This window comes from Fopius arisanus, unplaced genomic scaffold (genome assembly GCF_000806365.1).
Source record: "Fopius arisanus strain USDA-PBARC FA_bdor unplaced genomic scaffold, ASM80636v1 scaffold00019, whole genome shotgun sequence".
In the NCBI taxonomy this organism is placed as follows: Eukaryota; Metazoa; Arthropoda; class Insecta; order Hymenoptera; family Braconidae; genus Fopius; species Fopius arisanus.
In genome coordinates this window covers 88,013-111,699 of record NW_011887758.1, presented here as the reverse complement: position 1 = coordinate 111,699, position 23,687 = coordinate 88,013, and the positions used below count along the sequence as shown (strand labels likewise).

At 37.4% G+C, this 23,687-nt stretch overlaps 2 protein-coding genes and 1 long non-coding RNA gene across 6 annotated transcripts in view; 1 reads left to right on the top strand and 2 right to left on the bottom strand.

Moving 5' to 3' along the window:
• The window catches only part of LOC105264063 (uncharacterized), a 95,619-nt gene extending 78,660 nt beyond the window's left edge, over window positions 1-16,959 (bottom strand). Inside the window, exons 1-3 of one of the 2 annotated variants that reach the window (XR_891956.1) lie at window positions 16,159-16,959; window positions 15,843-16,070; window positions 3,780-4,334 (exon numbers count right to left, since the gene is read on the bottom strand). This is a non-coding gene — a long non-coding RNA (uncharacterized lncRNA). Of the gene's footprint in view, window positions 1-3,779; window positions 4,335-15,842 lie in introns of both variants that reach the window. The other variant, XR_891955.1, reaches the window with a different exon arrangement.
• On the top strand, window positions 4,422-23,174 carry LOC105264066 (dynein intermediate chain 2, ciliary). 2 transcript variants are annotated; one of them, XM_011300644.1, is made up of 5 exons: window positions 4,422-4,721; window positions 20,187-20,375; window positions 20,613-21,591; window positions 21,825-22,099; window positions 22,328-23,174. In XM_011300644.1, the coding sequence occupies exons 2-5, from the start codon at window positions 20,322-20,324 to the stop codon at window positions 23,147-23,149; spliced, it is 2,130 nt and encodes a 709-aa protein (XP_011298946.1). In that variant the 5' UTR covers window positions 4,422-4,721; window positions 20,187-20,321; the 3' UTR covers window positions 23,150-23,174. The 2 variants fall into 2 exon arrangements, with proteins under 2 accessions (XP_011298946.1, XP_011298947.1); XM_011300645.1 differs by lacking the exon at window positions 4,422-4,721 and having other exon boundaries at window positions 20,295-20,375; window positions 21,849-22,099.
• On the bottom strand, window positions 17,876-20,190 carry LOC105264064 (uncharacterized). Of its 2 annotated transcripts, none has more exons than XM_011300642.1 (5): window positions 19,986-20,190; window positions 19,431-19,500; window positions 18,759-18,837; window positions 18,507-18,693; window positions 17,876-18,410 (listed from the first exon to the last, which is right to left on the bottom strand). In XM_011300642.1, exons 1-5 carry the CDS (start codon window positions 20,054-20,056, stop codon window positions 18,206-18,208), a joined length of 612 nt encoding a protein of 203 aa, XP_011298944.1. In that variant the 5' UTR covers window positions 20,057-20,190; the 3' UTR covers window positions 17,876-18,205. The 2 variants fall into 2 exon arrangements, with proteins under 2 accessions (XP_011298944.1, XP_011298945.1); XM_011300643.1 differs by having other exon boundaries at window positions 19,431-19,504; window positions 19,986-20,073.
• Window positions 23,175-23,687: the final 513 nt, after the last annotated feature.

Genomic DNA, 23,687 nt, shown 5'->3' with positions numbered 1-23,687 from the left:
AGGCTGGCCGTCCCTTGCTGACCAACCCTTGGTAGCCAGTCTTGGCCCATTTCTGACCCGTGCCTGGTAACCAAAGCTCATGTTTCAACATTGGCTGAAGCCTGGCTTAACCATTGGGTGAAATATGGCCCAAGCTTGGTTGCCAAAGCCTAGGCAAGTCTAGGTTGAGCCAAGCTTGGACCAGTTGTTGGAGCTTGGAATTCCTACCTGGGTCGTTATTTGTCAAGCAATGAATAACGGGTAATTACACCAATTGATGATTGGGAATTGGCATAAATATTTCATGTACTATATTGAAAAATGGGAGATTAATACGTTTATGAATAAATTTAGCGTTCAGTCGATTTAGAAATTACATCACGTGTTGCAGTTATTATTTCCGGAATTTCGTGTTTTATCAGCGTTTCCCCTGAAACCGCTACCCGGTTTTTCTTGTTGACAGATGGGTGTCAGTTATGACAGATCATGCAAGTAAATCCGACCTCAAATATTCTAAAGGGATACCGAATCTCGGATTGATATCTTTTTTGTGTTTGAGTACTTAATAATTTACCGTCCCGAAGAAATTAATTTAAAAGATTCTACACTGTTGAAAATAATTTGATAATTGTAATAATTTTCTTTAAGAGAAAATAAAAAATAACACCTTGAAAGCCGGGACATATTCCAACGCGGTGAAAACAACAGGGCACATTGCCGGATGTGTGCAAATGCACTGTTGGAGAACATGGGGGGACGAAAAGCTGGAGGATTGATAAAAGTGATTCGTTATGCCGGTGAACAGCGATAAACCCGAAAAATGTGCTGTTATGTAGAGCGTTGTGACGAGAGCGCTCTAGTATCTGTGAAAATATCAGATGCATCCGGTGAAATGTTTCGGGATTATTATCAGTGGAAATATCAACCCCTCCCCTGATGTTATTCATGAATTCCCATGATGCACTATTGACTGTCGAGTAGTGCTATTCAAGGTCAAAAGCCTTTGTCGAATTAATCTGCTGGCTTTTGAAAAGGAGACGAAATATCTTTGCAGTTCGCCCTCGATTCCATTGATTCGTGCATAAAGCTCATTCATACTCCCACCTCCACCTGTTTCCATATGACTTTTAATTCGCAATTCACACATAGCCTCTCGTTTTTCCTCCACTCATTCAAGCTAGTCACAATACTTCAATGATAAAAAATTGGGGCAAAAGTGGATGCGCAACTTTTTCGGTTTTTTTCTACAATTACGAGCCCGGGGGACTTTCACCCATTGTCAAGTGTTGAGAATTCAATTGAAGAAGTTGGGTCTCGAGTGATAATTTATTGCGATATGCGGGACCTCTCCCAACGGAATTGGATCAAATTGCTAGATATAATTCACATTTCGCGCAATGCCGCTAAATTTTCCCCCTTTGTACGTCTTTTTTATTCTTTTTGTTAAACTCGAATATGGCACAAAGAATTTGTGACACGGAGACTGATTTTTTCGCTTGGAATATCAAATAATTCAGCGTTGGGTACAAGTATCGATGATTTTTTTTTAATCAAAATGAAACGGAGAGTGGAGTACACTGGATCCAGAACCAAGTCAAGTTGTTGTGAGTAATTATTATTTGGCGCTAACCAACAATGACGATTTCGTACACTGAAGAGAAAACTATTTCCACTGACTTAAAGATGTTTTGCTGGTATTTTGTTATTTTTTCTGTTTTTCTGAGATTTATTGAAAACTATCGATCGGATTGGGATATGAAAATATATAGCGTTTGTCCGTTCCATCATGATGGACTCTTTCATAAAGTTTCATCCCGATACACTAATTTTTGTAACTTTTCACTAAAATTTAATAAAAAATCAATAAATTGTAGTGAAAAGTTATAAAAAATGGTGTATCGAGATAAAACTTTGTGAAAGAATAAATGATAATGTAAAGGACAAACGCTATATTTTCATATCCCAATCCGCTCGATAGTTTTCAATAAGTCTCAGAAAAATAGGAAAAATAACAAAATATCGGCAGAACATCCTTAACATTTTTGAAGCAACACGAAGAATCTCTCCATAAATCTCTCAGTAATGATACAAGTAAAAATAATTTACAAGATTGTTAAAACTCAATCAAAAAGAAAAAAATGCATGAAAAGTCATTAATTAATTCCTGATAAGACAATAATCAAGAAGTAAAGGATGCGATAAAAATCCGGTTACACTGAGAGGAAAAATACATTTCTGGAGTCAATTTCATTCTTGTCACAATATCTTCCCTGCCATTGGATGCCGAAGAGGCTGAGACGATTGGAGAAAATCGGGTCATTCTTGTGATAAGAATCTATTGTTCGCCGAGCAACTCATTCGATTTTATCCCAATTAAGATGATGATCCTGAACATTTCATTAATTAAAAGATTCTTCAAAATTGTTATCGATAATTTCATGAATATTGAACAATTTAATTCACAACACCAATTATCGTTTTGTTAAATATTGAATCATATACAAATCTATCGATTTCCAGAGGAAATACTGAGGAAACTTCTTTGCTAAGCCGTCAATCTCCTAAAAAAAAGTCGACGAATTTAATTTAATTTAATTTAATACGAATTTAATTTAATTAGAGGTGATTCTTTTCAATATAAATCGTAAAATATTGAGAATATTGAATTCTTTTAATGAGTTGTTCACATCTATTCGGGCTGCGAATTAATAACCAAAACCCTAGGTATATTTTTCAACAGAGCAACTAGAAATAGAGCAAGCGTCTATGATCCGAAAGGGATAGAAAGCACATAATTTCGGGAGACCGAAATATTTGCGAAGGAAAGAGAATCTTAATATTTATTACCGCAGTTGATGCATTTAACACTGTCCTCACTATCGTTTTATCGAATACGAATGACCTTTGCATGACTAGACACGTATCTTTAAACCGCGAGGTGACTGGAAATGTGACATGAACTATAGAGTTTTGTTCACAGAAAAAAAACGCAAAATCATGGGATCGCGTTGAAGAATGAGACTTTTCACTGGACACAGGTACTTCATCGTGACTCATCTCTCGAGGGCTGTAATTCGATTAATAATATAGTCTAGGCTGGTGAAGAAGTTTCAAGTCCAGCTAGGAGACCACGAGAGGATGAGTGAAGTGACACGATACTGAAAACTACTCTCCAAGAGGGGTATACACTGTTAATTTTCCGAGTGTGTCCTCCAGGGCCTTTGGAATTTCTCACTCCACTCTTGGCTGTGGAGAGCTTTTAACGCTGTTTCTATGACTCAGGGGGTATTTATTTAATAGGCAGCTGGCAAATAAATCATTATGAGGGCTCTTAAGGGAGATGAGGAGATGATCTTGAACAGTCTGCAGGGAGAGCACTTCAAACTAATTGAAAGAAAAATTAGTTTTTCGTTTCTCCAGAGAAGTATTTATATTTCAGAAATTTTGAATGTTTTATGCGTCATAGATCGACAGGAAAATTCTTCATTTGAATGAGGTCAGCTCGAATTACCTCGAACAAATCGTTCATTTGACTTTAATGTGGGAGCTATTTGATTTAAATAAAGCTGATTAAATCACATAAACATTTTTTCATCCAACAGGAATTTTCCGTATGTTTTTTATCATCAACTCTCTACTCGACCCTAAAAAATGAAGTTGAAATTATTACAATGCTATCCAACACCACCAGTCCGCGAGTGGTCCTCTTTTAAAATTCCCCTTAAATAACTCGGTTCATCCCCCGTCACAAATCGTTGGGAAAATTATAAAGCGAGAGATAAAACGAGAAAATGACTTACGGATGTGACACACGCCGGAGACTCCTCATAGACATTGTCCTAGCCCTGGAGCGTCCTGGACAGGTTGACGTTGTCCCAGCATTGGCACTAGCACTAGCACTAGCACTGGGGATTGTGTGACGCGTGGTCGGGGGTTGATTAGCATCCCCCGTAGCCACGGCCACCCCCGTTACTCCCGTGGTAGCCAGCACTGCACGACGTAAAATTGGCCCTGTGTATGCGACCCCGAGGGCCCAACGTCGGGCAATAACGCGCACCAGCCGACGGGCCAGACGCACCCCCGCGCCACCCACACTGATTAATTAATCAATTGCCCCACACCCCTTACCAAAGGGGGTGGTGGCGGACCTTTTAATCACCCTACTTTTTCTAAGAAAAAATATACCAACTAATTTAACTAGATTTAACAAATGTTCTTCAATCTTTTTCCACCCACTAAACTGTTTTCAATTTTTTTATTATTTATTTTAATCACTCGATGTTGGATATCTCTTCATCACCAATGGAGCGATCAGTTTTTATCATCCCTGGTAACACCCAATTCGCCGGAGCATGCTGAAAGCAAAAAGAGAGAGGGAAAAGTTAAATAGAGTGTGAAAATGGGATTGAGAGGATGACGGTTTTTTACTCTAATACTTTTTTTTTCTCCCAGTCCCACGGAGAGTCCCATCGTGAATTCGACTTTATTAAAAATGGTACTGAACCGGCAATGCCATCCCGACCAAGTCAGTATCACTTCACTCCAGATATCGACTCTCTGGTGGGTACGTGAGTACTTATACGTATTTCGCTCTGGGCGTTCTTCGACATGTGATTCACGTACCCCGTACAACGCCCACTGAAATACCTTCATATATACTGTTACTTCACGCAGTACGTGAAATAATGAGATATATTTTTTATTACTTGCGGTGAACTTTGTGGAGGGAATGTAATTATTAGGTGAGTTTTGGAGAGTTCAAGATATTAAGGATGTTTAACCGCTCAGGTGAGCAACCGCGTCGAAAAATTAAATAAATAAATTCAAATAAATCATTTATGATACAAGTGATTTTCTCCATCAATATACAAGCCTCATGGCATACTTTTTAGTTCAAATTATGAAGAAATATGGAAAATGTTTATAAACATGGATGTATGACTGATTATTGTTATAACGCCCGAGCGTTGTTCGCATTTGGCAAGGTACTCCATCATCATTGTTGCATCGTTATCTATCCTGCCGACATTGCTCACCTGTAAGAGTAACATTGTCAACATTTTAAAATCGTAATGCGGGCTACTTTTTTTAGATCTTTTAAAAAACAATCACCAATTCCACGCGTATTGTAACGGCTACCTTAACTCCACGCGGAGAGAAATATTTCAAGAAAATTACGGCACATTTCAGGTAATCTGTACGCGAAGCAATCATCACATAAATTCTACGATCTGTTCCGTAAAAGTTACTCATCCGCCCGACGCCTCATGGACATAGCCATGAGTCATCGTAAAGGAGAGATTTTTACGGACCGTTTCGTAATTTTTCCGGAACGTTCCGTGAAAATTCTTGAACATCCAAATTATGTTCTAAGGCGTAATAAGTCTTGAAGTTTCGTTCGGTTTTAAAACTCCCAGAAAAATTACGTGACTTTTTCGTATATTTTCGGTGACCGAACCCGAAAATTTTCTGAAAGTTGCAGATTTATTCCCCGAAAACGATTCTCGCTGGCGGATTACGTGAAATGTTCCGTAATTTTTCTTGAATATTTCTCTCCGTGCACATTGTCAAATTAATGAGTTAATTTTTTTTTATGATGTTGAGTGCATATCCTAGCGCCCTTTTCAATCAAAGCTAGCGCGGTCACGTTTTACCATAAGACTCTATGCTCCAGATAGGTGTTTTCACTCACTATTCTCTCGCCAAAAAGGATGAATCGGAGAATCGTAAATGTGATTTGGGTATGATTATACTCTCAGCTATTATATAAAAAATAGGTATCGGTTAAGCATCTTTTAGGATATGCAAGTATTACCCATCATTTTTTCTGAATAAAATCCCTTCCAGGAAATATAGAACAAGATCAGATCTTTATTTGACCGATTTTTCGATTCTGTAATTTCAATTGCAAGCAATCTAAAATGAATGAATTTCAGATTATGTCTATGTGTATGTGCTGGAAAATTCCAAATTTCGACGATTAATTTTGAGAAAATTCTACATAGATACAGAAAAATTTGTAGCTAAAGATCAGAGTTTTCAATTTATGATAGTTATCATTAACCTTCACTCTGATGCGTCGTGTCAGCTCTATCGGTCCAGTAGTTCCTCATATATTTGTAAATTGCGTTATTCCTGAATATCTTAAAACCTACGGCAAGAATTTCAATTTTTTGTTCAACATACTCGTCGCGTTGGGTCCTATCTATAGCAATCGAAACATTTGTTCTGATGAAATTTTGAATAGAAGCACCACATTTTCGATACCTTAATGTGGCCTGGAAATTATGTGGAAAGGTCAGAAACGTAAAAATATAAAAATATGTGTATGTGTGAGTGCGTGTGTTCCAAAATTGATTCCACAAATCTGAAATTTTGTCAGTTCATAGATCCTGCTATTTACTTGATTTATGCTAAATTTCAGCCCGATCAGCAGGATAGTTTCCGAAATAACGGTGATTGTTTTTGAACATTTTTTTACAAATATCTCAGAATTATACAACCGATTTTCTTTTTTTTTGAGATGTTCGTCTCAATACGTTCTTATAGTTCAGCCAGGATATAGATATGTGTTCCTCCAAAGTGAGATATTTCAATTTTTATGTTTTTCCAAAAAATTCGATGTAGGCGCTCACTGATCTTTGAAAGTCCACCTATCCACATGAAATTATGCAAACAGTTTTCTCTTATGACCATCATGTTCCCTATTGGCAATGGACTGGAATTCCTTTTTGGGCGTTAGGCTCTGCCTTTTGAATCGTCATGGCGATTCGTAAATGCTGAGGAAGAATTAATAAAAAAATAACAAAAAAAAGAAGCGTCACTTTAGGGGTTCACTTTAGAACATGTGCAAATTAATTTTCCTCCAGAGCAACATGATTGTTGTGATTGAGACCTAATTAACTTTTTTCTTTACGATTAATAATTCTCTGAAACAAATACACTGGGCAAAAATAATTTTTTTTTCTTTGTGGAACGTTGAAAAATAATTTTACCTAGCGTACGTCGAGATATTCAAGTTTAAAAGCCTTCGGCTCGGTGTATTAACCTCACACGCGTAAAAAACAAAACTAACCCTCTTGAAACGCAATATACTATTATTGGCAATTCTCATTATCCGATACTTGAAGTAATACTACAGGTTCGATTGAATCTCTAACATGAACGCAAATTGCGATAAAATGATCGCAGCCTTATGTATGGTATGTAAATGGAAAAAAATACTGAAATTGCTTGAAAATTCAGAGACAACTCTGATTTTTCTGAATTGAGACAAGAAAATTTTCGAATACTCGAACGATTCTTTTCAACAAGATTGCAACAAGATTAACAAGATTATGAACAAAGTGGATTCAGTTCTGCTTGACAACGCAATTGTAGCTTTATTTTCCTCGTTCCCAAGCCAATGAAGAAAGAATGGCTCATTAATTTTGCCCCTCCGCCGGGTGGCGAAAACCCAAGTAGGGTTTGTCAATCGTCAAACATTGGACGATTGCTTGGTTGAGAACTGGTGTGCATACTATTGTAACCCAATAGTGGGCAAAGCCCAGATTAACCCAAGTTATCGAAATCCATGCATTGAACGCCAATCTTTAATCATAGCATAGATAAACATTGACAAATCAATCATTGGGATACCATCTCTGGACCAATAATAGGCCAAAGGGAAAATTACGATAATGATATCGTAATAATAATATAACCTATATAATATGTATAGTGATAATAATAAACAATAATTATTAAATAGTCATTGTATTGGTTTTGACTATAAACTCCAAGAATTAATTGAATGATTGAAACGTGGAGCGCCAAAAAATCCGAAATAAATGTAAAATGTATAAATCAATAATACTAAAAATGGAGATTAAATAAATATAAATAAACTAAAAAATAAGCAATATGAATGTAATAACGATATAAATGAATATACAGTGACATTTATATAGACGATTTTTATTTCCAACAATACGAATCGCGCAATAGTCTCGTGGTTCGAATGACCTCCCTACCATCCCCACATCAAATATCATTCTTCATCCGATTAATGAATTAACAATCACCTCTATAAATGTGAACTCGATAGTAAGACAGCAACGTAGATTCTTTCTACAAAACTTTCTCGAAAACAATAAAATCGATATCGCTTGCATATGTGAAACCAAGCTTAACAATACCCACAAACTCAGCTTTGACAAATATAATCTGGTTAGAAATGACAGAAAAGCCTCCAAATTCTCTGGAGGCACGGCAATTCTAATCCACAAAAACATAAATTATTCAATCATAAATTTTCCGAATTCACTGAATAATAAATTATTGGAATATACCATTGTTATGATCACATCAACTAATCTGAATTCTTTATTTATAGTTAGCGTCTACGCCACTAACGCCAATCATCAAAAACAAATATTCCTAGACGAGCTGGATTTCCTGTTTGAGAAGTTAAAACTTAAAGATAGCAATAAATTCTATATCATCTTGGGTGATTTAAACAGCCGACACCCTGATTATGGAGATTCGGTTAGCAACAACCGCGGTCGTAATTTAAGGTACTAGGAATTAGCAAATGATGATAGATTCAAATTAACCATCATTCCCCCATCTGATCCTACATATATAACTTCTAATACTTTTCTCGATCTAGCTCTTATCGACTCCAGATTAAAAATTGATAACCTAATTAATAACAAACTCAAAACGCTCATATATGATAGTGGCCATAAAGCACTTATTATCAACCTTCAAATAAGTAAAGATTACCTAAATTTTGATATTCTCCCTAACGCTCCCCGCAACTTCTTTATATACAAAAATACTAACTGGGATATTTTTACGAAGCATCTACAAGATAACTACCCTGTAGTAATCCCCAATAATACTAATCTTTTCATCTATTTCTAAACAGAAATAGATGATTATGTTACACAAATCTCTGATTTTATACTAAACTCCATTCACAAATTAGTGCCTAAATCCACACCCTCGGATAACATTAAAAAATATTCCAATAAAAAAATCTTAAAACTACATAAAATCAAATCTAGATTATTAACTGCTTATAATAAAGCACTGAGAACAGACCCCCTCAAAATGCTTAATAAAACCAGATACATTCACTGCCTCCTTAAAGCATATAAAAAAAAATTAGACCTAGAATTTAATCAAGCAGTGCAAAAATACTGGGTTAATGTCTATAAAAAAATTAATTTTAGAGACCCTAACAAGTTCATGCCTATGATAAACAATATTTTCCGATCAAAAAGAACCCATCCCATTAATGAGCTAAAGACTAATATCAATAATAATAACCTAGTTAACGACGATAAATGTGATTTAAATAATATCCCTGTTGTCGAGAACCAATACATTATAAATAATGAATACGATCTGTTAAATGTATTAGGGGCACATTATGAAAATGTTAGTACCCCCACGTATTTAAACAACAATACATCCCTCAAAAAGTTAATAGATAATAGAATCCAAATGTTCTATGACGAACTATCAGCTGATATTAATCAGAATAAAACTCTAACTAAATTCACTAACATAAACAGAGCTTCCAACCCTGTTAAAACCTCCAACGTTACTAATTTCTTCACCAATATAAACACTGTAAAATTTATATTAAAATATCTACCTAATAAAATATCCTCCGGTTTAGATAAAATCCCACCGATAATATTAAAACATCTCCCAGATAAAATCATCAAAGATCTAACAATAATTTTTAATAATGCTCTCAATATGTATTATTTCCCAGATCAATGGAAAATAGCCATTGTTGTCCCAATTTATAAAAAGGGCAAACTAACCCACGACCCCGCTAGTTATCGCCCCATCAGCCTAACGCCCGCAATCAGCAAGGTTTTTGAGGCTGTAATTAATGCTTCTATATTGCATTACGAAAAAATAAATACAATTATACCAGATACTCAATTCGGCTTTAGGCACAAACATTCAACCCTTCACGCGCTTAATAACCTTCTATCGGATCTAAACGAAGAGATTTTTAATAATAAAATGGTTGGGGCGGTCTTACTAGACCTCAAAAAACCATTCGATTCGGTGTGGATAAATGGTCTAATATACATATTACTAAAAAATAATTTCCCTCTCCCCATGGTTAGAACAATTTAGAGCTTAACACATGATAAAAAATTTAAAGTTATCAATCATAATAAAAACCTGAGTAATCCTTTCAACATTAAGGAAGGGCTTCAACAGGGAACAATAAACTCTCCTTGCCTTTTTTCCATATTTACATCACATATGATCAATCCATTTGGTCTCAACACAAATAATACCTTTTCGCTAGCATATGCTGATGATCGTATAATATACGCTTCAGACTTCCATGGAGAAAAAATAGCTGAAAAACTTAACATATTAGTTGATAAAGCCAAGAAAATGTACGCAATGTGGAACCTTAAAATCAACCCCGCCAAAAGTGAAAGTATATTATTCAGAGAATCCACCAAAAACTATACTAAAAAGACAGTCAAAAGCATTGATCAATTTAAAATTCATATAACTGATCCTAATACTAACACTATCACAGAAATCCCTACTAAAAAAATGGTTAAGTACCTAGGCATTCATATTGACTAACTAGTTAGATGTTCTCAACATCTTGATGTACAACTGGATAAAGCCAGATCCCAGTTTAAATCCCTTAGCTTCCTATTTAAAAACAAACATATAGAAAAAAAAGCACGCGTTATTTGCTACCTCTTGCTTATAAGACCCCTACTAACTTATGGCTCTGAAATCTTGTGGAATTTGGGAGCCTATCAAACAGAATCGTTAAGAATATTTGAACGCAAATGCCTGAGATCATGCCTTTTCTTATATAGGTCAGTTCACACCGATTTTCACCGCCTAATCAGTAATAAAACCTTATACAATATATCTAACATACCACGGATTGACAATTTTATATTAAAATTATCACGGAATTATTTTAATAAGCTAAAAAAAATTGATAACAACATCATCAATTCTTCGGCCGAATTGCTGAAGCCGTGGGTCGAGCTAGATGTGGAAATATCAAACCCCAGTACTTTACCCACTTTGATAGACTAGGCCTTTTTCAAGATGAACATAATATACCAATTCTGTACCACATCCCTCGCCACAAAAAAAATAAAAAGTTCCCATAGACAATTTCTTGAACAGGAGTCCTCTCTACTCTCGCGAAATTCCTGGTATAGATTTAAATGATTTCTACAGAGTTAAAAAAAAAATACTGGTGGTTAGACCCACAATCCAAATACATGTATGAAATAAAAGAAAGATTAAATCTTTATAAGAATAGTTACCGCCCTAATTGAGGCAGCAATAACTTAAACAGAAGGGCAATCATTCACAATTTTCACCCACCATGATTGAATTATTCCATATGGGAACAAAAACCCGATTGTATTGCAAAGCCGATTTTACTACGCGGTTGATTCTAAAAAACCATAAGCAGCCGTCTTACTATCGACCAAGTATATAGAGAGTATTACACTAATTAATATATTTTAGATGATTTGATATCATCAATTCACCCCCATCACCGCCCTTACCCTTTTCCCTTATAAGGAACATAATGTTGCGCCCTTTTTTTTCTCCTAATCCTACTTCTCCTTTTTTTTGAGCCCACTTATAACCATAACTGTTTCGCTAAAACACGTACTTTTTTTCTTTATCCATGAAATAATGTTAAAAAAACCCCTTATATAGATCTCTATAGTATACTGTATTAATACGAGTGTCTAAATAGGCCATTATTAAATTAAGAAAAACTCTGTATATAGACGCAAAATTTTTTATGACTAGTTTTTTATTACATCAAATGTAAATATCGATGTAACATAAAATAAAAACCATGTTAAGTAAAAAAAAAAAATAGTCTCGTGGTTAGGTTATAAGGCTAGTATGCGAAGGGTTCCGAGTTCAAGCCCAACCGTAGGCGGTATATTTCAAGTTAACAAAATTTGCGAACAACCGACTATTACTGGCGATTGGCATATCAGGCTTAGACCAGGGCTCGACCAATACTGAAACACTACTTGGGCGGCTACTGGAAAATTGAATGATCCATCAATGGTCCAGCGTTTGGATAATAACGCCGGGCCGATAGCGGCAAACAATGATAGACCAAGCATTGGGATCATATCGGGCCCAATATACATTGCAATTTTGGCCCACAATTAGACCAAGACTTATTTGCCAAGTACCAATATTGGGCAATTAATAAATATTTTATACCTAATTAAATTAATCATAAATGGCACGTGAAAGCATAGGTGGTTAAATGGATCTATAACCTTATATGAAGGGGTGGGTTGAGTGGAACAAAAATAAAAATGATGACTTGCGATTGGAAAACCAATGACAGTCAGGTTCCCAGCTACGACGAAAAATTATAGAGAAAAAAAGTAATCGATGCATGTTACGCTCATTTTCCTATTAGTTATACCTTGACTCATCAGTCCTAACTCAACAACGCGTGAAATGACCGATTTTTAACTTAAAATATCCCGCCTGCGGTTGAGTTTGAACTCCGAATCCTTCGCATATATATTAACCCTATAACCTAACTACGAGGCTATCACACAATTCGTATAGTTTGACGTAAAAATGGTCCATATGAATGCAGTAACTGCATATTCATTTACATCATTATTATATTTATATTGTTATTTTTTAGTTTAGATATATTTATTTAATATCTATTTCTATTATTATTGATTTATACTTTTCATATTTATCTCTGATTTTTTGGTGGTCCACGTTTAACTAATTCGTGGAGTTGATGGCCAGAACTAATATAATTATCATTTAATAATGATTGTTTATTATTATCACTATTAGGTTATATTATTATTATTATATCATTATCGTCATTTCACCCTTAACTATCGATGTTTGGCCGAGACTTGGGCCAGATCCGCCAGTCAAGGGTCAGATGGCTACCCATTGACCCGCACACGGGCGCCGAGGCTTGGTTCATGTATGATTGGTCGGATATTGACCTATCCCATGTAGGATGACCGGATTGGCCTGAGGATCGAGCCAAGCTCGGTGCCAATATTTCCGAAGCTCGGAAAAGAGACTGGCCCAATGCTCTATCGAGCCTTGGATGATAACTCCGGCCCGATTATCGGTGCCTTCATTGGCCCAATGATGGCAGCCGATTGACAGCCGAATCTTATTTTACCCGAAAATATTAATAACATTTATTTTTTATTGAAATTTATCCTATTATCAATCTTTTGACGGTAATTGAAAGAGGCTAGTAATAAAAAAGAACAACCGACTAGACTGTAAATGCTCGGCATAAGATTGGCTACCGAGGCACTCATTCAATTAATTAATAAAAATGACGGCAACGATGTCGACCCTGAAAAAATCTAAACGACGAACTCCAATTTTGTACCTGACAAGATTCGAACCTACGATCTTTCGCACACTAGTCCTACGCCCTAACCACTAACCTAATACGGAACTCTTGTAGTAAGAGCATAAAGACGACTTCATAAATTTCAGTCAGTTATTTTCGCGCATTTCTGTCTTTCTTTGATCAATTGATAGAAAATTAATTATCACTCGATTACTGAGTATTTCTGTAATTTATCCAATTAAAAAATAATTGCAATGATCCAAGCAATTATTACTTTTATCGCGAACGCCTCCTTTTCCGAATCTTTCATTTATTATTCACTTGGCCTCAATGAATGCTGATTCCGCTGAAATTTCAACGGATTTCATTGATTAATGTTAATTATAATGTGATTATACTCAATAATTATTTTAAGTGACGGATATTGGGGAAACACGTGGGGCCCATGAATTGCCAATGATGGACAAACCGAATTTTGTTGGATCGATGTGGGCCAACATATTGGCGGAGTATCGACCAACCGAGTATCGGCGAACAAAGCTGGCCAGTGTACTAGCCAAGCATCCGAAAACCGAGTAGCCAGCATCTGCTGACCAATACATTAGCCAAGTCTGCAGACTCGGAAATTCCTATATGGGTAACAGTGAAACACCAATAGTTGGTGAGTTTATTATTGGCCACGTATTGGTCCTATATTGCAGCGCCAATGCTAGCATTGAGGCGCCAATAATTGGTGTGGTTACCATTGGCCACATATTGGCCCAATATTGAAGAACCAATGCTTGGTGCGTATACAATTGGCCAGGTATCAGCTAAATATTGAAGCGCCTATGGTCCGTATTTTTATTCTCGGCCTATTATTGACCTAGAGGTGGTATAGGAATGATTGTTTGGCCAGTGTTGGTTGATACTATGGTTAAAGATTGGTATTCAATGCATGGATTTCCATGACTTGGGCCAATCTTTGGCCATTATTGGGTTACAATAATATGTACACCAGATCTCAACCGAGCGATAGTCCAATGATTGACAATTGGCAAACCCTACTTGGGCGGCCAATACTGGCGATTGGCATACCAGGCTTGGACCAAGGCTCGACCAATACTGACACCCTACTCGGGAATCCTCGGACATGAATATCTTGGCGGAAGTGACACCGATACCAATCCGCGATAATCCCACAGTAATAATTAGCAAAACCAGCCCCGTCGTATAATTTCGAGCCGCGGTAATTATGGCAAATAGTTCTACGATCTGTGGAACAATGTTGACGACATCCACCGCGTGGGCAGTTTGCACATACATACGGAGCAGGCTCGGTGGCTCGTCGTAACACGCGGATACGTCGACACCGGATCATCTCCCTGGAGGTGGAGCCTAATGCTAATCGCAGTACCAGTGTTAAGGATCAATAAGCCCGCCAGCCAATTATGTAACATTACACAAGAAACTTTCTCAAATTCATCAATTCTTTGACCTAATACATAAAAAAATTCCATTAGCACCCCACTTTTTCAAATATACACATGAATCTACTTACCGAAACAAAATTAAACTTAATTTACATTTAAGAAATCGTATTTTACGAGTTGGAAAATGGAATTTTTTCCATTTCAAATTGAAGAATAAATCATGATTACATAAACGATATTTACTTAAAAATGTGCGGATATATTATACTAAAGTTTAGAATACTAGTATATAGCTCTTAATTATGTTTATTTATATTTCTTTTCTAATGTATTCTATTTTCAATGCGATTCTAATGAAGGATTGCTTTCCATGTGCTTCTATCGTCTGTAATAAATAAATAAAATATATTGAATTGAAGTATTGTGGGGGGATGTGTTATGGGACAGGCATAATTTTAGGGATGAGTTTATGCATGACGCTCAAAATATTAATGGATTGAATAAAAATCGACCCCAAAAGGAATAACCGGTGTCGTAAGCTAATAAACAATAAGTTTTATGCGTGGCTTTTTACTCAACACATTTAAGAAAGTTATTACCGTGATAGTTTAACTGTCTATTAACTCATTCCTGTCCCGACATCCACCCATGTCTAACCTCTCTTTAGAATTAGATAATTATTTGCGCTCGAGAGACATTAAAATCTTTTTTTTTTTTAATTTGAACACTACTATGTTATTTTAAACTGGAATCTCCAATATAAATTTTTCTATACACTCTGGTAAAAATTTTTTTATCATAATTATCAAGATGAAATCCTGGTAATTTTATCGGTCGTAAGAAATAAAATATTCCCGTGTTTTTTTATTCATATAATTAAAAAATGACCAGTACACAGTACACACAGATTTTTTAACTCAATTATTGCGTGAAAGTGTTAGAAACTCGAAAAAAATTCAGCAAAAATAGAAAATTAATGTCCACTTCTACAAGACTGAAATCTCCGGGAAATCTCGAAAAATTTCCATGGATTTCTACAAATATCCCCAAAATACCTGCACAGTGACTCCTGTTGTCTGCCATGTCTGCACGTCGAGTCGTTCACTCAATCCACAAAATTAGAAAATCCACAATACAAACGCACAATCCAAGTCCGATTCGACGATAAAGTCACTGAAAAAGCCCCAACGAGTGGTGATAGTAAAAGCCTTTCCGAAATCCTCGACACGTTGATAAAGATTGGTAAATATGCACGGCGTCCCCGGCAAGTGGCTACTGCCACCCTGGATTAAATGAATCATTAGTCCTCATGATCAAATTAACGCCGTAAAAAATCCCATCACCACAAACTTAACACTCAATCTGCCTTACCCACTCATAAACAGACGTTGGGCCCGTAGTTGTGGTCCCGTTAGCGTCTGGCAACGCGTCACGTGACCACCGTCTGACGAGTCCCACCCGAGTGACTCGTCCTTCCCTTCGATGATTAAACTGTAATTTGCAGGTGAGCACAGAGGCTCTTCGGGTGATCATCGTTCACCACTTCCTCGATGACCTCTAATTTTTTCCCCAAATCACCCCTCACCGTCGATCAGAACCACTCGGGCCCACAATCAGCTGTCATTGATTCAGCTATCCATGGAGATATTCTAATCCCCCGGTCTTTAGGGCCACGAATTAATCGGCATTGCCAAATCGTGAGGAATTTTATGCCTGCTCAGAGGTTAGACCAGGACCTCTTTTTTCACTCGCGCAGGCTCAACCTCATTTATCATTATTCCTCCTTAATTCTTCAGTTACTTATGATCACTGCATCAGTCGTTGATTGAGATTCTCCCGAGGAACGCGTGCTGAATGTCCTTCATCCTACTGCCAGTATCGATCGGAAAAACCCCTCAGGAAAATTCACCTGATCCCTCTGTTTTCCCTCTCACCTTAATTCACCTAATCCTGAATAATTCGTCAGAGTCACGGGTTCAATTGTCCCGATTATAACTTAAATATTGAACTTTGTTTTCTGTTGTCTTGAAGGCCCAATCGTGTGCGTCTTGTCTTTCGCTGATTATTGCACCAAAAATATCGGCTTTTTTGTAACTTCAGCTGAGTATATAAAATTCGGAGCACATCGGTCTTGCTAAGTGCGAAAAACCAATGGCGACGTTGGGCGGCTGGTTGCCGGCCTCACACTGGCTCCGACTACTACCGCACAGCCGCCGATTACGCGCCCCGCCTTGTCACTCGCCGAAATCAACCCCCTCTTGGATTTTTTTTTCTGACACATACGACGGTTTCAGGAGGTTCTTGCGAGGACACTGCCAGCGCCTCTGAACGAGCACTTCGCGAACCTCGTCGATACTGAGGGTGGTTTTCTTTTTCAAGGGTTGCTAGGTAGAGGAAACTGCCCATTTCAAAATCTCCATCCATGCGCTCTTTAAAGGGGGCTAATTAATAATTGTGCTGTCAGGACTGACACATCGAGACATGAGAAATGCACCTCGGGGGTGAAAAATTACTGTTATTTATTTCGACTTTTGTCCCTAAAGTAGGGAGTAATCGAGAGTAATCGGTACCTTTGCAATATTTTTTGATTAATTCTACTCATTATACATTAATCTGGATTAATGAATGAAGAGTATGATTCACTTTATTATTTTTTCGGTAATTGATGACTGAGAAAGTTGAATATAATTTTATGGGAAATTTGTGGGAAGACTATAAGTTTCAAATCAATTATTCCAAAAATAAACTATAAATTCTTAAATGTTCAATTAATTAATAATTCAATGTGTACTAATTGCTCAGGCTTTTATAAAAAATTCAAATTATCCTGTGTCGTCCATATTCTTGCTGAATAGAAGAACAATTTTATAATCCTATAATTAGTAATTCCAATGAATTACTAATTATAGTTTATTTTTTTTTCTAATTATTAGTGACATTGAAAATACCAGACTTTCGTTCTCCTCAATTAAACACAATGTCAGCGTCGTGAAAATAACCACTTAACTGCCCATGAAATATAATTATTCTATCAGTATAAACAAAATTAACTCACTCCATCCCTCTTCAATAAAAACCAGAAACTAGATCATTTGGACACCATCTCTTTATTCCGAAAGTATTCTCCTCCATAAAGCTCTCTACTCATAAAACTCTTCAATGTACTCATATTCATATATTTTATTTCCCTGCACTCAATACCTTCATCAGTAATGATTCATAATTCGAAACAAAACGCCCCTCCAACCCAAAATGATACCCTACATTGTGCGGATGGCTCTCAAAGTCAAACGAGCAAAATTACATAACACAAAAGGTACATCACGAAACTAGAGTTCAGACCCTGGAAGACGATTTATCGTACGCTGTCTGTGTTTCATGTTCCGCAACCACTGGACCATTTTCATTCGATAGCATTTCAAAGTATATGGCAATGACAATTGAAACATCCAGTTGGTGTATAGGTGCGCGTGTGAGGATGAGTTGATTTTGTAGGACCTAGATTCAACGAATCCTCACTGCCCTCACTGAGCTCCTCGATACTGAAAGTATCCGTGAGATCTTGTTTGTGCTTTGAGTTGTCCTTGCCACGTGAAATTGGAAATAATGTAGTTTCATCTTCACTGAAAAACAGTTTAATTTCATTATCAAACAGTCAATTACCAAAGATTCGTAGTAATTGGGTTCCAAGTTTTGAGAGGAGTACATTTCTGAAATACCTTTCGCTGTCGCTCCTCCAGTACTCGACCAGTGGATGATGTTCATTGCTCTTATGTGGAATGGGTAGCCTCTGGATTGGTATTAATCCACTCGAGTTACCGGATACCATGCTACTTTTATCATTATTGGACAGCTTTATGTACTCAGAGCTCCGCTGAATACGTTTGGCTTGCTCAATTCTCGCCTCTTTAGAGTATTAAGAAGTTTTTTTTTTATCATTCGCTTGTGCTTCAATTTATTTAGTCACTTACCCAGTTTTTTCTGCAATTGTTTCGTCGTTGATCGTGGGGGTGTCTGTGTCTGATTGCTACTGCAGCTACTGTCACTCGTCTACAAAATACCAAAACAAAACAATTTGTTAAGTAATTCACCGAATTCGATTTCAATCCATAGTCGAACAAATCAGTAGAACGATTCAGGAACTAAAGGGATACATAGTGTACTTCGTCATTGTGAGTTTGTGAGTTTACAGTCCAAGGCAAAGCCGACGAATGCAGACATCATTGTCAGGAAAGTTCTTTTCAGCCTAGTGACGAACAATAGTTTTCGTCATTCAGTCTGTAGGGAGGGTTTTACGACCGCGTGAAGGTCCTGAACAGTTGCCTCACGCCGTGAGTGACAAATAGCAGATTTTTTTATTGAATCAATAATGATCCATTTCTCATAAATTTTGTATTTGCCCGAAGCAAAAATTTTTTTCTATATTTCGACTTGAATAATTCTTGTTTACCGTTTTTCTTAAAAATGTTTGCACCCACCTCCAACACATTCGACATATGCTGGAAAAATCGAATCCTCTGTAATTATTCTCGAAATAAAAAAAAACGCAAATAAGTCACTCGTTTGGATCCGAAATTTTTCCCGAAATCTCAACATCATCTCTCGCCTACCAAAACAAACAAACGTCAGAGGTAAAAACTCACCAGAAAAAATCTCTCATCCTCTCCCTGATTGATAGGTTTAGGATCGCTATCAATACCACTGTCTTCCATGCTGCCTCAAAATTCGCCGACAGAAACAATCACATGAAAAAGGAAATCTCCGAATCAAAAGAATCACTCACGGGAAAAAAGGCATTCTGCCATACGGACAACTTGTTGGAGCTTAAACATTAGTATGTTCCCTGGCCCCCCATGGATCGTTCCCCTGACTGAATCCATGCACCAATCAATTAACAATACAATTATCAGAACGACTTTGTCCAATTGCCACAGGCGTTGTTTATTCCTATATTTCTTACAAACTTTGGCAAAGTAGTGCATGCCCTCACTCGACAGGCGCTACAGTCATGTGATTATTGATTTTCTCCATGTAAAAGTACCAGAGTTCACTGAAATCGAGTGAACTCCACAGTAGTTCTTTCTCTCCATTTTTTATACCCTATTTGGTCAAATTAATCGAGTGAATGCTTCACCCAACTGGAGTGCAAACACGTAATTGGAAAATGTTTATCTCAACGTGGCTGAGTATATTTATACCTGTCTTGCTGTATCCAAGGTAACAGTGATATGTATCGTGAAAATGCCCCACGAATAATAGAAACTCTCATTAATTGACTCCAAGCAGACGATAATTAAAAGGGCGAACAATCAGAATGCCATTGTGATATCAATTAATCAGAACAAATCCCACCAGTCTCCACCCAATAATTATGAAATAAATCGTTGTGTTTTTGACAGAAACTGCCGAGGTCAGCTGTTCTGTTATCACCCAGGGTAACCAGTGAACTACGCGGTGCCTGGTTATGCACCTGAAATACGACTCGAAATCAATTAAATAATTTTTTTTTGTTGTCCTCAAACAAAATTATCAAGATGCCACAACCAGGCAAGAAGACGTCATCAAAAGTCTCAGAGTCTAGTAAAGACGTGAGTATCGATCATCATGGTTCTATGTTAACTGTGATTGAACTTGATTTTTTCCTTTTTATAACGAATTAATTGTAGAAAAACCAGTTTTGCTCGAGTAATTACGAAAATTATGGCAATGGTTGATAAATGATTCATCCGTAGTTTCAAAAGTATTAGAGCACACGAGATTTTGAAATTTTTAATTGAGAAAACTATGGTTGTGAATTGCATTTAATTCGTGATTTTATTCTCCAGCAAATAAGTGTTGGCAAGAGTAGAACCTCGAGGATAGACTTGCTGGGGGGAGACATGGACTGGCTCCGAGGGAAGATATTCCTCAAACCAGAGGATCAACTGCAATTGACGGAGGCAGAATTGCAAGAAGAAATAGCTCGTGTATTGACAGTGCAGGATACGAGGGTTCCAGATGCCCTGGTGGAGTGGTCCTGGAAAAACATGGAGTTCGTGAGACTTCCGAATCCTCCGAACATCATAACTGTCTTCGATGTGCCTGGAACCCTGTTGTCTCGAGACTCGGAGGAAGCTAAGACGCAGCTGGGGAGCAGTTATCAAGCCCCTGAGGAGATTGCAGAGACGAGAGTAGAGGAAGAGAATGTGGAGGCTAAAGAGGAGGATGAGGATGAAGGAGAGGAGCCTGATGACGATGAAGAGGCCAAGCAGGATGGAGGAGGTGAGGTTGAAGCTGTGGCTGATGGGGACGAACCCAAGAAACCTATCAAGGTTCCCAATCAATTCAATTTCTGCGAAAGGGGTGCCCTGACGTACATCAATCCAGTCAGGGACATGAGCACCCAGACTGTTCCACCTCCAACAGCCTCTTTCAATTCCCACGTGTTCCAGTGGACTATTTACGACGAGTATCAGGAGGATTATGCTGCTCAGCAGCAGGAGAAGGAAAAAGATAGGAAGTCGTTGATGCCTGGGCAGAAAAAAGACGAGGGGAAGAAGAAAGCGCAGGCCGAGGCGTTGGCAGTTAATCAGAAAATGCTGCAGGCTGCCAAGACTCTTGAGAGAATGGTCAATCAGAATATCTTTGACGAGATCGCACAGGACTATCGGTACTGGAACGATCCCAGTGATGAGTTCAAGGATGGCGAGGGCTCGCTTCTCCCTCTGTGGAAGTTTCAGTATGAGAAGGTGAAGAAACATGATGTCACCAGCATGTGCTTCAATGCTAAGTATTACGACCTGTTCGCCGTTTCCTTTGGAACTTGTGAGTTCATGTTTATGCTAATTCTCTGGTATGTTGTAGAAAAGTACTCTTGCATTTTTTTGTTTTTGATTTATTTCACATCTGCGTCTTCTATTTGCAATCAGTCTATTATTTAAATAGCAACACATTGAATATCCATAATTTTTTAAAATTCCTCTACCATAATTTAATTTAGAAATTAAGACTTGGATGTCTAAATAATTCCAAACATACGAATATTGCAATTGAATTAGTGAATCGATTTCTTCATCTCCCAGTCTGTTTTGACTCTCCACTGACATCAGGAACAGTCTGTCTGTTCACTTTGAAGAATCCGTCATATCCCGAATGGATATGTGTCACAGAGTCTCCAGTGATGTGCTTGGATTTCAGCGTTTATCATCCACATCTTCTAGTAATTGGTTGCATGGATGGTACGGTGGCAGTTTATAACGTGATGCTTCCACCATCTGTTCCTCAATACAGAAGTAATGATGTTACTCAAAAGCATGGTGGAATCGTAGGAGAAGTAAGAACTATTCAAAGAAAAAATGCTTAATTCATCACTTCAATTGAATGAAAACTTACGAAAAGAATGAATTCATTTCACAAGGAATTAAAAAATATTTAATTGCATGATTATTCAATCTATTAATTAGATTATTAATATAATAAATAAATTGAAGAATGGATTTGAATTGAATATATGGAGTAATTAATTGAATGCTCAATCAATGGATTGATTGATAATTTTTAGGTGCGATGGGGCCCAGACACAGAAGAAGGTAATTTAACTTTCTACAGTATCAGCGTCGATGGAAAGGTAAACCACTGGGTGCTGAATCAAAACGAGCTAGGCCTGACAACAGTAATGACTCTCTTCCTTGATCGCCCGCCAATTCCGGGACCTGATGGCACCCTGATCACCCTAAAAGGCTGCGGCACCTGCATCGCATTCCATCCAACAAAATCTGACATGTTTCTGGTGGGAACCGAGGAGGGGACGATCTACAAATGTAACACAGCCTTCAGCAGCATCTACATGCAGACCTACAATGAGGCGCACAACATGCCAATCTACAGGATTGTCTTCAACAAATTCAACTCTGACATTTTCGCAAGCTGTTCCGGAGACTGGAGGATCAAAATCTGGGAGGACAGTCGAATGGAGCCTTTATTTATGTTCGATCTGGGAGTCCCCATAGGAGATGTCCAGTGGGCCCCATACAGTTCCACCGTTTTAGCGTGTGTCTCCAACGACGGAAAAGTCACGGTTTTCGATCTTAATGTCAATAAATATCGACCTGTCTGCAGTCAACCGGTGGTCAGCAAGAAAAGGAGCAAATTAACGAGACTGTGTTTCAATAATGAACTACCCTTCATCATCGTTGGGGATGATAAGGGAACTGTGAATACTCTGAAGCTGTCACCAAACCTCAGGATCAAACCTAAACCCACGAAGAAGCAGATGCATCTGTCTCCAGCTGAATTGGAGACCCTGAAGCTGGAGAAACTCCTGAGTTTCGTAAGAGAACCATCAGTTCTAGTTCCTCCCCCCGATGTTAGGACTGCGGCTTAACGATTACATTGAGATATATGTTACACTGAGAGAAAAGTTGTATTGCATCTTAAATACCTCCTTGGATTTTTTATTAATTAGTTGTTATTTCTCGAAGATAATTAGCTGATTAACAGTACCCATGGACTGTTTGTTATTAAATAAAATTTACACTGTTTTGTCAAGAGAAAATATCACTAGACCCTGATATATTTATACAGTTACTCTTTGACAAGTTTCAACTCAATTTTTATGTGTATACAATATAGATTTTTACATTACGTAGCAGCTAAACGGCCGATTGAAAAATTCACAATTCGTTTGTTGGGATGACGAGATAACGTTGGCACTACACACTAAAAAATTGATTTCCGTTTGGTATTATTGAAAATTGAGAGGACAACGATGACAGAGACAAATGAGAGCTTGAATTATCGATATTTGATACTCGTAAACATCTGTTGGTTGACAACTCACAAGAAATCATTTGTTGATCATAATTGATTTCAATTAATGTACAAAAATATTTGGTAACGATTGATTTCAGTGACGACCGCCT

Excerpts from the sequence above, each read along its gene's own strand:
- LOC105264064 (XM_011300642.1), bottom strand. The coding sequence starts at position 20,056 with ATGAGAGTTTCTATTATTCGTGGGGCATTTTCACGATACATATCACTG. Across the intron at positions 18,838-19,430 it reads AGGATGAGAGATTTTTTCTG|ACGAGTGACAGTAGCTGCAG; the intron begins GTGAGTTTTTAC and ends GGTATTTTGTAG. Across the intron at positions 18,411-18,506 it reads TGGAGGAGCGACAGCGAAAG|TGAAGATGAAACTACATTAT; the intron begins GTATTTCAGAAA and ends ACTGTTTTTCAG.
- LOC105264066 (XM_011300644.1), top strand. The coding sequence starts at position 20,322 with ATGCCACAACCAGGCAAGAAGACGTCATCAAAAGTCTCAGAGTCTAGT. Across the intron at positions 20,376-20,612 it reads TCTCAGAGTCTAGTAAAGAC|CAAATAAGTGTTGGCAAGAG; the intron begins GTGAGTATCGAT and ends TTTATTCTCCAG. Across the intron at positions 21,592-21,824 it reads CGCCGTTTCCTTTGGAACTT|TGAATCGATTTCTTCATCTC; the intron begins GTGAGTTCATGT and ends CAATTGAATTAG.